The sequence below is a fragment of the Sarcophilus harrisii genome, chromosome 2, assembly GCF_902635505.1.
Source record: "Sarcophilus harrisii chromosome 2, mSarHar1.11, whole genome shotgun sequence".
NCBI lineage: Eukaryota > Metazoa > Chordata > Mammalia > Dasyuromorphia > Dasyuridae > Sarcophilus > Sarcophilus harrisii.
This window is the reverse complement of record NC_045427.1, coordinates 641946791-641964198: the sequence shown is the minus strand read 5'-3', so window position 1 is coordinate 641964198 and position 17408 is coordinate 641946791. Positions and strand designations below refer to the sequence as shown.

General features: G+C 47.0%; 1 protein-coding gene across 4 annotated transcripts in view; it reads right to left on the bottom strand.

Annotated features, from left to right (window-relative positions):
- Positions 1-17408, bottom strand: part of RHOBTB1 (Rho related BTB domain containing 1) — an 86798-nt gene that overhangs the window by 33611 nt on the left and 35779 nt on the right. For all 4 annotated transcript variants that reach the window (XM_031956905.1, XM_031956904.1, XM_023505128.2 and 1 more), the window contains one exon: positions 17100-17203. In XM_031956905.1, the coding sequence (XP_031812765.1) occupies positions 17100-17203 (104 nt within the window). The remainder of the gene's footprint in view (positions 1-17099; positions 17204-17408) is intronic.

The following is a 17408-nucleotide window of genomic DNA, read 5'->3' as shown; positions in this document are numbered from 1 at the left end:
TGGATGCCTCCACGCCACCAGAATGATACTGGGTTAATTATTTTCCTGGGACTGAAAGGGCCCTAGATGCCAGGGCAGTATCCAGGAGAATGGGGCAGATATTTATAAAGAGTAACTCTAAGCCACGGTGGGATTAAAACTCCGAGTCGGGCAGGCTGGTGTTGGGGATGGCATCACGACCGACATCGTTTTGAATTCTCCCTCCCACACCTACGAGCCATGTGCCTACTAGTGAGTCGCAACATCTGGAAGTCTCAGTCAATTTATCTGTAAATGGGGCTTTGGGAGATTCAAGTGAGGAAAAAATGGCTGTTCTAAAAATGTGCATTTCAACTGAGAAACGGGGGGCTGTAGCAGGTCAAGAAGGGCTGGATTCAAATCCTGCCTCTGTCCAAGAACTCATTACATTCTTCCGGGTCCTGCCTTAGCATCTTGGGACTGTTCAATCCTAGAAAAGTTATCAACCCAGTGTTGTTCTGGGATTCTAGTTGTGGCTGGGGGCAGGTTATTCCCATGAGCTGAGGCTCTAGGACTTGGTCCCTTAGAGTGGATGTGCTGCATTTGATGGAAGCCAGAGAGCCCTGTAAAATGAAATTGTTGATTGGCTGCTGCAGCCAGACACAGACACGAGCTGAATCCTTAAATCATCAACTTTAATATTAAGAGAGCATGAAATAGGGCAGCTGGGTGGTGCAGTGGATAGAGCACCTGCCCTGAAGTCAGGAGGACCTGAGTTCAAATATAGCCTCAGACACTTAACACTTCCTAGCTGTGTGACCCTGGGCAAGTCACTTAACCCCAATTGCCTCAGCAAAAGAGAGAGGGAGAGGGAAAGCATATAACAGAAATAATTAAGATAAAGTAGTATTCCATTCCATTTCAAGGAAGCTCCTTGATCATCTTTACTACTGAATTCTGGCTAACGTCTCCTCCCCACCCCCAGCTCTCCGCGTCCCTACCTCCCTCTCCCAGCCCCTTGTTTTCTTGATAATGTCAAATGGTCAGTATCTTGAGGATTTTGGAATATTTATAAAGATTCTAGCTTTCAGAGCAGCCTGGTGGGACAGTGGATACAGCACTGCTCCTGGAATTAATAAGAGCAGAATTCAAATTTGGTCTCAGACACTGATAGCAAGCCAATCACTTCACCACTAGCTGCCTCAGTTTCCTTATCTGTAAAAAGGCCATAGGAGCAGCCCCCACCTTCCCAGTATTTCTTTGAGCACAAAATGAGACGTTTAGAAATCACTTTGCAAACCTTCAAGCATTACAGAAATGGTCACTGTTAGTGTTTATAACTACAAACTAGTGATTTAAGAGCATTTCAAGTCCTCCACAATCTGACTCCAGAGCAACTTTTCCCCTCTTGCTCAATCATGTCTCTCCATGCTATCTCAATTCCGATTACTTGGTCCCAGGTCACAAAAGCCACCTCCTTCCTCTGGGTCTTTGTCCTTGAGTCCCTTCCATCTGAAATATCCTCCAGCTTCCCCTACACCTCTGGGCGTCCTTCAGAGGCCAAATGAGGGGCCAGCCACGCTCTCCTTTCTTTACCTCCCTCAGTTACTGGTGCTTTCTCGCTCCTATTTTGGGGTTCACTGTTGGACCCCTCAGGGGAATATAAGGACGGGGCCTGTTGCCTTTCCTCGGTCTTGGTCTCCCCAGTGACTGTCCCCAAGGTCAGGCACAAAGCGGGTGACTATTATTATTATTATTAAATACTTATTAAATTGAACCGTCTCCAGGTCAGCAGCCTCCAGGACAGCAAGTCAGGCTGTGAACCTGAAAGGGAACTGACTGCTGGTTTCTCCTCCCCCACACCATTGCCCCTCCCTACTGTAATTACTAATGCTATGATGTGCTGGACAAGGGCTGGAGGTCTAATAGGGACTCAGGAGGTCAAGTTCTTTTTTGGGTCCAATGGGAGTTAACATACAAGCTAGTGAGTGTCTGAGACTGGATTTGAATTCAGATCTTCCTGACTCCAGCATATAAGGGACTTCTTTCATTGTAGCACCCAGTCTTTTCCCTTTCTTATGCAGAACAGTAGAAAGAGGTCTGGATTTGGAGCTGGAGGGGAGGGGCTTGAATTCTGCTTCTATCACCTGTTACATGTGTGATTTTGGACAAGACCTTAACTTTTGCTCGTTGCCTCGGTTTCCTCATCTGTAAAATGGAATTGGCCAAGATAGTGCCCCCCCTCCCCGTTTTTTCAGCTTTAACTCTATGACTTTATAAGGCATCTCTGAGAGATTCTGTGTCAGCTTAAGATGGCACTTGGTTTGGGGGACCTACCTCAAAAGGGGGAGCAGGGAGGAAGCCCCTTAATCTTTAGGCTGGACCCCATGCCCCAGGGGAGAAGAGAGGCATCCCCTAACTCTCTTCCAAGCTAATTTATGGCAGCAGAAAATGGACCTCTGGCTGCAGCGGGTGTGGGATCAGTAAGACCAGAATTAAAAATATGGTCTCCAACATGTCCCGGCTTCACTTCAGTGATGCTCAGTTTCCCCATCTGTAAAGAGGGCTAATAATGATAATGAGGAGGAGGATGATGATCGCAGCTGCTTCCAAGGTTTGTTGTGTAAAATATTTTGTAAACCTAAAAGTACAGCATAGATGCTAGCCATAATCAGATTGCTAATTAATCAAATAGTGCTAATTATTCCTAAATAATTTAATCCTTGTATAGTCTCGCTTTTAGAAACAGAGACCCTAGGAAGGGAAATGATATGAAATAATACTAGAAAAGGTGGCTAGAAATCAATCAACCAATAATAACAAAAATAATAAGGAACTTGTTCCCCTGTCCCTGCAGAACCTGAGAGAACGCAATCCATTTCCCAGAACCCCCAGCTCCCTCATGTACAGAATGGGAAGTCGGGACTCACAGGGCCTTTTAACCTGCAGTTTGCCAAACTGATTTTGAATAATATTTTGACAACTGTAGCTCAACATAATTTGTAATGCTCATTTTATCCTATACATTGCTATTTTTCTGAGAAGGGTCCTTAGGTTTGCCAAAGCACCGCAGGACATGCACAAAATCACAAGAACTCCATGGTGAGATACTTGAAAGGACAAAGGCTGGGTAAGGGGAGCCCAGAACCCCATCTCTGCCATCTTGGCGGCCATGTCACTGACCCCAGGACTGCCGCCTGCTCCCACTGCTGCTTCCCTGAACTCACGTGCACGTCTGGTGAGGGGCCCAGTCCAAGAATTTGTGGATCATGGGGACTTGGGCTCTGTGAAAGAAGGCGACTGAGGCAGGACCTGCCTCTCACCTGACACCCCGCTGTCCCCTGTCCCTCAGCTTTAGAGAGGTTGGGAAGGGGCCCGAGGCAGGCAGGAGAACAGGGGCCTAGTCTTTCTGCTTTAGCTTCAGGGGGCTCCTGGGGACTCAGGCCCCTTCTCTGTCTTGACACTGCCTTACCCTGGGGCAGGCCCCCTGGCCCCCAGACCACTGGCACAGCTGCCCGGGGATCTGCTCGCCTCTCTCTATTCCATTCCATCCTCCAGCTGACCGGCACCGATGCCCGCTCTGGAGCCCGTATACTCGGAGTAAGTAGCCCCTGAGAACGCTAGGCAAAGATGGAGCCCCCGCCGGGATGTTTCTGCCGAGCCCCCTTGGATCCCCCACGGCCCCATCGCAGCCCTGGGGGGGGCTATTTCCTGGAACGTGGTCAGAGTAGTGCTCTAGCATGTCCCAGAAGGCTTCGGGCAGAGGGAGCACTCCCAGTGGGAGGTCTCATTTCCTTGAGCCTCTAAGCTAAATAAACAGAGGAGGGAGTTATTCATTGTTTGATGAGAATATGAGAGGCTTAAGAGGAGGGAGTTTTCTGGGGCTGCTTTCCCCAAGCACCAATCTCAGGATTTCTTTAGAAAGTTATCAGGTTCTACAGAGAAATCCAAAAAGGAGCCATGGGTCCGGCTGTTGCCTCCCTGAGCCTTGGGGAAGCCTGAGGCAGCGGGGGCTGTTAGAAGGCTCTTGGAGCTAGAGAGACTTGCCCGATGAACTCATTTTACAGACAAGTAAGTCGAGGCCCAGAGAGCTTTCTTCCCCGTAATGTGACTTCTTTAGGATCCCACAAGGTCTTGATACAAGCGTCAGGGTTTGAATTCAGAGCCTGAGACTGCCTGTTTGTACCCTGGCCATTCCATCTGCTGCCTCCTGCTCATTCTCCATGATGCCCCTTGGGGCAGCAATGTCTCCAGACACCCTCCCGTTCTCTCCCAACCCGATCAAGGCTCCATGAACACATGCCTTGGGCCTCGAGGAATCCCACCTAAATCTCTTCTGGAAGGGCCTTCCGTTTAGAAGCTCAGTGGCCCATGGAGCGCCACGTTCAGAGAGGCGCTGACCAGCTTGCCCACTTCCCCCCCAGTGTCTGAGGCCCCAGACTTGTTTGGCTCACCCCCATGCAGAGGCTGCCCCCCATCCCCTCCTCTCAGAGACTCCCTCAAAGCTCGGGTCAGACAAGGCCCCCCCACAGGGGTCCACACTTCCCTTTGCTCCTCTTTCTCCCCTTCCTAATTACCTCATATTTACTGGTCTTTATTTGGTATACACTTACTACAAATCTCCCACCCCAGAAAAATGGAAGCTCCCCAAGAACAGGGAATGCTTTCTGTGCCCTCAGCAGGGCAGTGCCCTCCCAAATGCCCGCCGACGGGTTAAGGAGACACCTCAACGGGGGAGAGAAGACTAAGCCTGTGACTCATGCAAGTGCCCTGTGAGCTTGGGTGAAGAAGCTAAAAGCTCACAGCGCCCCAGGGGATTCTGGTCCTTCTCTGACAGCTACCCCGGTCCGGTTCCCACCTGGGCACTAGTAGCCCTCTCCCTTGAACAGCTGACTTCCCGTCCTAGCCCATTGTTTCAGGAGGTGACAGGCCGTCTGTACCCACACCTGTGCTGGCTCTACTTCAGAACTAGGTGGGCTTCTTCCCCCACTCCCAGCCCCAGCCCCTTTATGGCTTACCTCCCCCCTCCTACTCCTGACCACAGCTCTGTGTGTCCCCCTCAGCAGAAGGTGAGCCCCCTGAGGCCGGGGATTACACACACAGGTGTATGTGGGTACGTATGTGTATATGTATATATGTATACATATATATATATATATATATATGTATACATATATATATGTATGTTATACATATACACCTATATTTTGGCTTGCAGTTATATTCCCAGGGCTTGACATAGAAACTGCCACATAATGAATTACTAAATGCCCTCCCTCACTACTTACTTCCTCTCTTTTTCTCTTTTTCCCTCTCTTTCTCTTCCCTCTCCCTTTCCTCCCTTTCTTTCTCTCTCTTCCCTCCCTCCTCTCTCTCCCTGCTTCCTTCCTTCCCTCCCTCCCCTCTCCCTCCTCTTCTCTCTCCCTGTCACTGTCCCTCTTTATCGCTTTCTGTCTCTTCTCTGTCTCTGTCTCTTCCTCCCTCCCTTCCTCCTTCCTCCTAAGGGTTGCAACATTAACACAGAGAAGTCAATGCTAAGTATTTTTTTGGAAGGGGGGAATGTCATAACAACTAAATGGGATTGGGAAATGAGCTGGGGAGAAGTGGGCCCTGAGCTGAGCCTTGGACAGCACTTGGAATTCTGGGAGGGGGCCGGGAGGGGGCAGCATCCCAGGGATGCAGGAGGGCCCGGGCCAGGCTCGGTACCAGATGGGCTCCATCGGAAGAGGCTTTATTCTGTCTCCACACAACAGCTTCCAGCATCTGAAGCCATTGTCACCTGTCTCTTTCCTTCTACCTGCTCCCAGACCTGAGGCTTCTTTTCCAGCCCAGCCCCCACCTCCACCCCAGGTCCTTGGGCCAGGTGACACAGCAGCTAGAGCTGGGCCTGGGTTCAGGAAGATCGGGTCCAAATCCAGCCTCAGACACTTCCTAGGAAAGTGACCCTGGGCAAGTCCCTTAAACTCGGCCTGTTTCCTCACCTATAAAATAGAAAAATACCAGCACCTGCCTCCTAGAGTTGTGAGCCTCGATATATAATATCTGTAAAGTACTTAGCAGAGTGCCAGGCATATAGTAGGCGCTTAATAAATGCTGCTTCTGTTCTAGCAGTTTTTTTTTCGGGCCTTTCTGGTCAACATTCCTGGCTGTTACATCGTGTGGACCCTTATTGGGACCCATTCCCCAAACTGACACATCCTGGCACCTCTCTCTCCACCTCAGGGAAAGAGCAGAGGTGGGCACAGAGTCACCCAGGTTTGCTCCCTTCTCGATTTCTAAGCTCCAGGAAAAGGTAGGGACGGGCCTTCCCTCCCAGGGCAGCAGAGGCCCGGATTTGCAAAGGCCTTTCATTGAGCCCGCACAATAGAAGGGCAGAATGACTTCTGTCTACAATTACCTGTGCCCTCTGCGGAGGAAACTTAACCCACCTTGCCTGAAAAGAACCCATGGGGAGCGGGGAGGGGGAAGGAGAGTTGGGGGGAGGGGAGGAGATTGGGGGGAGAGGAGGGGAGCAGGCTCTTCTGGTTATCATGAGGGGGAGAATCAAAGTATCCCGTGTCTGACTTCAGAAACAGGCCCTGATGACCGAGCAGATTTTTCCTGCAGGAAGTTTAGCTACTAACTACCCTTATGCACAGTGGGAAGGCACTCAGGGTGATTCACCTGTCACAGGTAAATGATGTCTGGCTGGCTGGCTGCCTCCCACTTCTGCCGTTACCAGAAACCCGCACAGGACTTTTCCTCCCCAGCAAGTGAGGCGTCACCCCCAAAACGTGGCTGAGGCCCCTTGGGCAGTGACGGGATGGAGCCCGGTATTGTGGAGGCGGGCTGGGATTTAAGGGAACAAGGCAGTGGCAGTGGGAGAAGGGCTAAAGGGGGGCCTGGCCGACTGGGCAGAGGGGCCTTTAGTGGAGAGAACACCATGTTCGGAGGGACAGGATCTGGCTCCAAATCCCAGCTCAGCTCCTGGCTGGAGAGAAAAGTGGCGGGAAGAGCACTACATTGGACTCAACGGACTTGGCTGTAATTGCACCTCAGTCATTTGTGAGCAGGATGATCTTGGGTGGGTCACCTAGCTTTCTCATCTATTAAATGAAGCGCTGGGCAAGGGGGCTTCTAAGAGCCCTTTCAGCTCTAAACTCACGGTCCTGTAACAATATTTGCCAAGGGGGAGGGGACAAATGGGGGTCTTCTCGACTCTCTGTCTGGGCCAGTTCAAGAGGACCACATGATTCGGTGCTCCTTCCTGGGTGCTGACAGCTCTCTCCCTCCCTCTCTCCATCAGCTGGGAAACTTTCTAACGGGAACATCTTATCTTGTTTTCTGGAGGGGCTTTCTCCACCGTTCATTGCTACAAAGGAGCATTATCTGGTTCTAAGTCCCAAAAAGGTAACAATGACATTTGTCAGCACCTGTCACACAGTAAGTGCTAAATATATTCTCTCTGTGTCTCTCCCTCTGCCTCTCCATCCCTTCTATCCATTTATCCACCCAACTGCAACCTTTATGTCTATCCGTTAATCTATTTATTAATCCAACTGCTACCTATATGTCTATTTATCCATTTATCCATCCAACTGTTACCTGTATGTCTATCCATATAACTATTTATTAATCCACCTGCTACCTATATGTCTATCCATCTATTAATCCAACTGCTATCTATGTCAATCTATTTATTTATTAATCTAACTGGTACTCACAAGTCTATTTATCTATTTATCCATCCGACTGCTTCTTATATGTCTATCCATTTATCTGTTAATCCAACTGCTACCTATATTTCTATCCATCTATTAATCCAACTGCTCCTTATATCTCTATCCATTTATCTACTTATCTAACTGCTACCTATATATCTACCCATTTATCTACCTATTCACCTACCTGTATATACCACTTTAAATAAATAAACCAACCAACCAACCAATCAATTAATTCATCAATGTGGGTACATCCTAGGTCATCTCCAGTTGTCCTACTCTACATCTGGCCACTGGATCCAGAAGGCTCTGGAGGGGGAAGTGAGGCAGGTGACCTTGCATAACTCTTCCCTCATCTAACTCCAATTCACTTGCATGTCATGGTAGCATCTCCCTGATGTCATGGTCACCCTTTTCGAGAAAGAGGGACAAACAAACAACAATATACCACTCCACATTCATTTAGCCACCCATCTATCTCCCTACATACCAGTCTGTACATCTACCCATCCATTGGTTCATCTATCTGTCCCATCGATGTGGAACCCATTTCTAGATCTGGACTTTTAATGAAACTGCAGAGATCCACAGCAGAATAAGAAAACCACTGAAAAGATAGAAAGGAAGTAGTAGGAGAAAGGGTTAAAAGCAGGAAGATTAACTCATTGGGAAAAGAGAAGACTTCGGAGGGGTGCTGGTAGAGGAGGGCCTCTCTCATCAGTTTTCAGGAGGCAACAATCATGATTCAGTCATCAAAATGCTAAAGTCAGGACCCATAATAGCCCCACTTCTTAACTGTGTGAACTTAGTTAAGTCTTCTTCCATAAAACTGACAGGGTAATTCTACGGCCTCTTTTCAGCTTTAAATCTCTAATACTTACATGGGCAAACCACTTAAGCTCTATGAGTCTCAGTTTACACCTCTGTAAAATGGAGATATTTGTACCACCAACTTCAAGTGTTGTTATGTGGAAAACCCTTTGTATACCACAAATTTCTCCAGAAATGTTAGTTACCTTGTAATGTTAATGCCCAAGGCTCTTCCCAATTCATTAAACATAGGGCCTTGCACACAGTAGGCACTGAATGAAGGCTGAATAAAACTGAAATGGGGAATTCAAGAAGACACTGACATAGTCCTAATAGCTAGCATTCAGAGAGCACATTAGGGTGGACTAAGCACTTTAACAAATGCTCTTGTCGTTATATCTCATTTGCCATTGGATTTAAAACTCAAAAGTTTCCTTGCTTTATATAAGGGGAAATAGCCACGAGAGAGGGTACGATTCCCATCTGTGGGAGTGGGAGCTGCCTCTCATTGGCTTTCTCTGCCAAAAACAATGATCTCCAGACAGCAACAACAAAAATAACCACGAGTGAGTTGATAGCCAGGATAAATGGAGAGAGCAAGCGGGAGAATGCCTCGGTTCTCCTGGTGAATTCCAGTTCCAGGCCCGTCACACCCCACTTCTCACTGGTGGAAGTGGGTGTGGAACTATCCTTGGTGACCACTGGAAGATTGCAGAGAATGGAAGCCGTACTACAATGGGAGGAGGCGAATGATGCGATTTCCCCAAAGGGAAGGGAACAAGTCTGCCAACTTTAGGCCAATGAGTGAATCCAGCCAACGTTCAGGACGTTTTACTAAAGGGATGGGTAGTGGATCTTTAGAAAAGGAAGCAGCAATCACAAAGAGGCAGCGTGACATCATCACAAGCAGGCGGGGTCAGCCTGCTCTTGCTTTTTCTTGATTGTTATAAATGCTATATATGGGTTCCTTGACTCTTGAAAATGTGAGAAGCCTCTAATGCTATTCTTGTGGAAAAATGGGAGAGAGCTATGACTTAGGCAAAAATACAAGTGTATGAACTGAGGGCCAGTTGAAGGATCACAACCAAAGTGGAGTCCTTGAAAGTCCAACATGGGCTTAGAAGGAGAATCCCAGGACTGCCCCATTTCATTACCTAAATACCTGCGACTCTGTGTGGTAAATGAAGAATAAGAAGGCACCTACAAGCTTACTTGTACCTTGTTTTAAAAATCAGATTTACTGGGAGAAGAAAGCAGTGGGATCTTGCCAGTCAGAGAAGTGTTAAATCAATTTAATTAATCTTAATTCAATTTAATTAAGTGACTGCTATATTTGGGACGTTGTGTTAAGAACTGAGTGGATAAAAATGAAAAAATTCCCACCTCTCCTCAAGCAGGTGTGTGTGTAGGGAAGGGATCTGTGTTAGGTTGATTCTGTTGAACATTTGAATCAATGACCCAGATAGAAGCATGGATAGCGCCTATGTTATAGCTCTGCTGCTACACATCTCTGAAAGGCAAGGAACACAAGTAAAGAAAGAAACCCGGATTTGGCATCACAGGGAATGAGATCAGATATGGCTTCTGTGGCTCAGTCACCCTGACAAGCCTTCTCACTTTTATCGTGGACTACCTTTGTTTGCTCATTTGTAAAATGAAAGGATCAGATTCAATGGCTTAGGGAATATCATTCTAAGTCTGATTTTTTGATCTGTAGTAAGCAGAGGCGGCATTTGAACCCAGTTCATCCAAATCCAGGCTCTCTCCACTCCACTTTGGCAGAGGCTCTAGCATGACTGAATGAGGTTAGTGCCTAACTGTTAAATGCCCCTCTCCCTTGGCTGGTTCCCAGGTTCCTTTTTATACAGGCCAAATGAGACACCATTGAGGGTATTCCTAAGTAGCAGAAGGGCAAGTAGGTGCCTCCGTTCAGCGAAAAGTTTTGAGTATTTTTTATTTGGACTTTATTTTAAAAATCAGATTTGCTGGGAAAGAAAGTGGAGGAGCCTTGCCAGCTGGCATTATCCACGGAGGGTGTCATGACATAATTCTGGGGGAAATGACAGGAGATGAGGCAGGAGATCCACTCCTGACATCTCCCTGACTCGGGAAGAACACATTCAGGAGAGCGTCATGCTGGGATTCCCACTGAGTATTCCAAGGAACAACTTCCTAGCCCTCATCTTAGGGATGCATAGACGGGGCCGGAGTCAGAGCTCTCTGCACTCTGCTCTGAATCCGGATACTCTCACCATCACTACAAGAACATGATGAATGATTAACAAGAACCCAGGTGCACTTATTCAACAGCCTCCAGGAAGGGTCTGGGGACAACACATGGATTGTCAGTTCCCATAAACGGCAGATTTCTGTGGCCCCAAACAGGGCTGTGACCCCAGCAGAGACAGAAAGTATAAGGAGGATCCTGTCTTCTTTCCAAATGACGTGTGATTAAAAGTCAAAATGACGGGGAGATTGAGGAGGTTTCCTAGAGCATAATAATGCTCTATGGAGATGATGATGATGATGATGACGACAGTAATATTGTTTTTCAGGAATCTCAGAATAAATGTGATGATTAAATTGGGCTTCTTAACTAAAGTAACTAGAACATCATATCCAAATTAAATCTTTGGGAAGACTGGGTTTTCAGTCACAACAAAGATGGTGCCATATTGGAAAGAGTCTGGAGATTCAAGACTTGTTCATATCCTGCCTCTGACACTCTGTGTCTAATCTTAGACAAGTCACCTAACATCTCTCGGCCTCAGGCGTTTTCCATAAAATAAGTGGGCTTCTAAGGACCTTCGAGTGCTAGGTCTGTGGTCCCATGATTCCTTGTGGGACTTCTCTTCTCTCGGAGACATTCGGCAGCATTATGTTCCAGGAGAAACACACCCATGAGCCAGCTTGTTAGACTGGGCTTAGAGAATGCCCAGAACTAGGGGCAGCTCGGTGCCGCAGGGGACAGAGTGTCCAGCTTGGGTAGGGAAGGCTGGGTAGGTGACCCTCAGTTTATCTCAGGTTTTTCAAGAAGGAAATGGTCAACCACTCTGTCAGGAAAACTGCAAATGAGGTCCCCAAGAGTTAGAACAACTGGGAAACAATGGAACCAGGAGAGTACTATACACTAGATCAAGAGATATACAATGGTACATGATAACACACAATCCATGAGGAGAATATGACTGAGGTTGAAGAGGAAAAGGTGGCTGAATTCTGACTGATAGTAAATAAATAGTGAATCATGATGAAACAGCTGATCTTCTCAGCAGAGAAGTAGGGGCCTATGGGTGCAAAGTACGGTGTACACATTCAGATAGGGATGCTTGGACAATACCACTTGCTGGAGTGTTTGTTGTTGTTTGTTTTTTACAAGGGAAGGGAAGGAAATGGAGGGACTGGAGGAGTATCATGGGAATTCAGGCTCTGCTGTTTTATTTTGGCCCCCCTGAAAACCTGTCTTCCCACAAATCTAAGGTAAAAATCCCATGAAAGGCCGCAATAAAGAGGGATTTGTGAGTGCAAGGGAGCCCTCCCGAGGCATGTGACTGAAAGCAAAACTTGATTTTGAAATAATCATCCCTCACGGCAGAAGGAATCTCTAAGAGAAGGAACGAAAGACAATGGACTTTGGACAGTCACATGATGGAGCAGTTTGTCAACAGTGGAAGAACCCAGTGCCCTCGCTGCTCCTCCCCCACCATGTGGCATTGTCAGCATTTATTAAATGCTTATTATGTACTGGAGATACAAAGTGAGCCCCCCCCAAAACAAAACAAAACAAAAACACTTCTTGTTTCAGCATCTGACTCTTCATGGCTCCATTTGGGGTTTTCTTGGCAGAGATACTCTAGTGCTCAGGAAACTGAGGCAAACGGGGTTAAGTGAGTTGCCCAGGGTCACAAAGCCAGTAAGTGTCTGAGGCTGAATTTGAATTCAGGTCTTCCTTAGTCCACTCGGGCCCAGTGATTTGTCCATAGAGCCACCTGGCTTGCCCCCTCCCCCAATTACTCCCTACAAAACAAGGGTCCAGACTCTCAAGCAGCATTCATTCTAACGGGGGAGACGGCACGTGAGGATCTAGAGTTCTCTGAGTTCTGGATTTTCACTCTCAAAATCAGGGGATTTTCTAGATGAATTTGAAGGTGCTACTTGATTCTGCCAATTAAGAAGGGGCGATCACGAAGTCAGAGCGCTAGCCAGGATGACTCTGGACATCCTTTTTTGGCCTTTGGAGCTTTGACACCAGCTCAGAGTCAGTCCCGCTTGAGAGATCATCTTTTCCCCACATCTCTAGACTCCCAACCCAGAGGATCGCCAGCTCATTCGCTGAGAACTGGCCGAGACCTACAAGATCCCAGAGTCAGCACTGAAAGGAGTCAGGGCCTGGCACTTGCAATAATGCTCGCTCACTTGAGTTGGTGGGCGAGGGAGGTGCTATTATTATTATGCCCATTTTACAGATGAAGAAACTGAGGATGAGAGAGATGATGTTCGGGGTCACATAGCTGGTAAGTGACTAAGAAAAAGTTTGGCATCTTGACTTGTTTGGTGGTCTGGCTGCCACCTCGCTGCCTTCCCAGTGCCCCATCAGATCCTCCAGAGTTCACCAAGGATCCCCGGGGATCCCATGGCACAACGCAGCGCCCAGGTTCATGGGAACTCTTGGGAGTCTCCCTGGTGGGCTCAGAGCTCTTTGGAGAGGAGAGGGGACATTCCTCCTCCCATCGTCTGAGTCTGTCATCTGTCCCTGCACAGAACAGGCTCTCCAGGCGGTCAAATCCTCTGCAGCCGCCGTTCTGGCTTCACCGAGTGGTTTAGTGAGTGGTCCATGAACCAAGGGATGGAAGTGCACACGAAGCCAGGGGCAGAAGTGAATTCCGAGAAAAGCAAGAAGGTGATCCCAGCGGAGCTGGCCCTTGGGGAGCGCACAGAGCCCCAGTAACTGCTACCTGCGGAATGGAGCTGTTGGAGGGGCAGGGACTGTTTCTGTCTGTGCAGCCCCAGCACATGGAAAGGTAAGGGAACATCTCTCTAGAGTCTGCCGTGTACCAGGCACTGGGCGAAGCATGTTACAAACATCTCATTTGATCCTCACGACTCCCATGGCAGCCTGTGCTGTTATTATCCCCGTTTACTGATGAGGGAAAGGAGACAGACAGTGGTTAATGACTTGCCCAAGGTCACTCAGCTAGGAAAGTATCTGGCAAGACTGAAGTGAGATCTGACTCCAGGCCAGGGTGGTACCACCTCAACTGCTGACTGGGGCTTGCTGGATCGAACTGAAGATTTGGCCTCCCGATGCCTAATTTGTCTTTATTTGCAGAGAGAGAATCCTCTGGCCATGGAGAGTGGCCATTCAGCACATGGCACGGTGTGCACACAGTTGATCTGGGGGGTCGCCACGAGGAGCTGTTTCTATCTCCTATTTTTTTTATTTTTCTGCTTGTTACAAAGGATGGCTCTTGGATACTGGGAGGAAGAAGGGATACACTGAGAAATGAGGATGATACAGAAGCAAAATATAGCCAAGTTTTAAAAAAAACTATTAGTTCCTTTGAGTAACTTTTAAGAGATTTTATTCCAAATAGATTTTACTGCTAGCTTTTGTCTGTCCCTCAGCTACATTTCACAGGGTGTCTCCCAGTCATTTGTAATAAGCTTATTTGAGTTGCAGATTCTCCTCCAGAGGGCAGGGACCGCCTCTTGTATACTCGCACACTCAGGGAGCAGCACCATCCTTGTCATGTTGTAGGTGCTTATTCAGTGCTTCGTGAATGGGCTAACCAAGGGAATAGCCATCGGTTATTATTACAGAAATATTATTTCCTGTTATTATTTAAATGTGTACCAGCTTGGAGTGAATGTGCTGGGAAGGCTCGCCCATAGTGGAACCAGAGGATCTGACTTCAAATCTTCCCTGTGACCCTCATTAGCTGTGTGACTCAGAATCTGTGGGAGTGACTAGTGTCTACTCCCTGACCTTCAGATCTTCATCTATAAAAGAAGAGGAGGCTGGAGAAGAACAGGGGCCTTCACCTGGGGCTCTGCACTTGCTTTTAAACATTTTGGGAGCTGTATGCAAAAATCGCCGGTTCCCTATGCAATCCTCCATGTTCTATTTTATGAATTTGAAAACATTATTTGGAGAAAGGATCCAGAGACCTCCCAGGCTGGCTTCGCTTAGAGGGACTGGGGGTGCTCGGCAGCTCTGCAGCCAGGCTCCCATTCAATGGGACTCAACAGGGATCTGCTGGGAGATGTTTCCAAACCCTGGAGGGACCCAGAGGAGTGGCAAGCTCCTTATAACCTGGCTCAGTCCTTGCTTCCCATCTTCCTTCCCTTCATGTTCTCCTCCATCGAACGCTGGTCCTCAAATGAGATGTGCTCGTGCTCGTCTCTGAGCCTCCTCCCCGAGGTTGTCCCTCCCCCAGGCCGGGATGCTCTGACTCCTGGCTCCCTGGCTTCTCGGGAGACCTGCTAAAAGCCACCTCCTCCAGGAGGCCCCCACCTTTCTTCCTTTCAGGGACTTTCCTCTGTTAAGTATCTCTTATTTATCCTGTCTACAGACTCACATGTATGTGTGTGCATGTATGTATATGCACACACACAAATGGACACATTAGATGCCCATGTATATATTACATACATGTACATACACATGAACAGATAATATATTTACACATCACACACACACACGGACATATATGTATATGTATACATGGATGTATCATGTATCACTTCAATGGCTATATTATAAATGTACATATATATGAATGGATTTATCTATACCTACATATTACATATGTATACATTGATATGTGTGCATACACATACACATGTGTAATATGAATGGATGTATAATACATTGCACATCACATATGTATACCTTGATATATACACACACATACATGTGCATGTTATGTGCATGTGCACATATACGAGCAGACATACCATGCACCATATATCAAAATAGACATCATACATACACATGCACGGACGAACACATTTACACATCATACATGTATACATTGACATGTGTATGATACACATGTGTATATGTGTGTGTGAATGGATGTCACCTATCATACATCAATGTATACATCATATATATGTACATATATTTGAATAGATATATTTATATATATTATATATATATATATCTATATACATATATAGATATAAACATAGATATGTGGGTGTTTACATGTTGTCTCCCCCATTAGCTTACGGATTCCTTGAGGGCAAGGCCTGACTTTTGCCTCTTTTTTGCATCCCCATGCTGAGATTCTTAATAAATGCCTATGGATGGATGGGTTGGCTTCCTGCAAATCTCAGTTAAAATCTGCTCTGTGAGAAGCCGTTCCCGGTTCTCCTGAGTGCCAGCACCTTCCAGTTTCTCCGGCTACTTCTAATCCCGAGTGGTTTGCCAGGGGCACCAACAGCTTATCTAAGGAGCTAAGGATCATTTTCTCAGCTGGAAGCTGGTCAGAGATCATCTAATCGGAGACTTCTTCGTCTTTTCTGTACGGGTTCCTTTCGGCAAAGTCTAGGGAAGCCTCAGAATTCTATATGAAATGCTTTAGATTGTGAAGGAAACTAAAATGAAAGAATTACAAAACTATATGTGTATGTATATACACAAATACATATATACACATACATTAGGTATGCATTTATATACATAAAATGTATGTATCTAATGTATATGTATATAAACATATTGTAAATTATAAATATATATATATATATGTATATATGTGTGTATGCATGTGTGTGTGTGTGTATATATATATATATATATATATATATATATATATATATTTTAATGAGTTTGTGGATCCTGGATTAAGAACCCCTACTTGGGTCCAATTCACTCATTTGATGGCTGAGGAAAAGGAGACCTAGAGAGGTTACCAGAACCTTTCTCTGGCTGCACCGTTAGTGAATGTCCCAGGCACTGGCAAGAGTCAAGGTGAGGTCTCCATCCTCCAAGCCACATCTGTGGCCACATAAAAAACCCCATGTCCCCAGGCAGCCTTCCCTGAGAGCTGCTCTTCCAGAAGGTCCCAGCACGTGGGTACTGCCCTTGTCTGCTGCATGTTCTATTTTCTCCTTCCTAGGTGGGAAGCTTCTTGAGGTCCCAGAGAGTGTGAAGAATACAGAAGTCAAGACAGCTCTGTGTTCCAGCCCAGACCGAGTTGAAATCGTTTCTCTCTCCCCCACTGTTATTGATAGACAAACCGCTCCTCATGTGGGATGGTCCCCCTACCCTGACCACTCCACTCTCTCAATATTCTTCCCCTAAAGTAGCGCCCAGACCAGAATATAATCCTGCAGGTTCTGACAGGAGAGAGCACACGGCTGACCTCTCCCTTCCTTTTTCTCCGATGTTATTCCTCTCCTTTGCTTGCAAGCAAAAAAACAACAAAACAACTAAAAAAGCAAGGCCGGATCATCATGGCACACTGCTGACTCATCTCAAGCTCGCAGGTGCACTAAGATACCCCAGATTTTTTTTTCACATCGTGTGTTTTCCATGTCTCCTTCACTCTGTCTTTGCCAAATTGATTGTTGCAAACTCAACAGTCACATTTAAAAAAAATTAGACTAGAGATGACTTACCTGCCATAAGCAAACCGCCTGTCTTTGTGGTGGTCACCAAAGGTATCCCAGAGCCTGAGAGAAACACTCACTTCGTCGACAACATCTCGGGAGCGTTCCAGGACCTGCAACAGAGACGGACAGAAGCGGTCACTTCTGCTCAGGGGCCCCCGGGCCTGATTGTTTCACAGGCCGATTTTCAGTTCTCAGCCACTTAGCTCCATGAATTCAGTCTGTCTGGGATGGACCTACTTCTCTCCATGCTGTATCTTCCAGCATGACAATAGGGGCTCCCTGAGAGCAGGGATCCAATTTTTCTATTTCTAGATA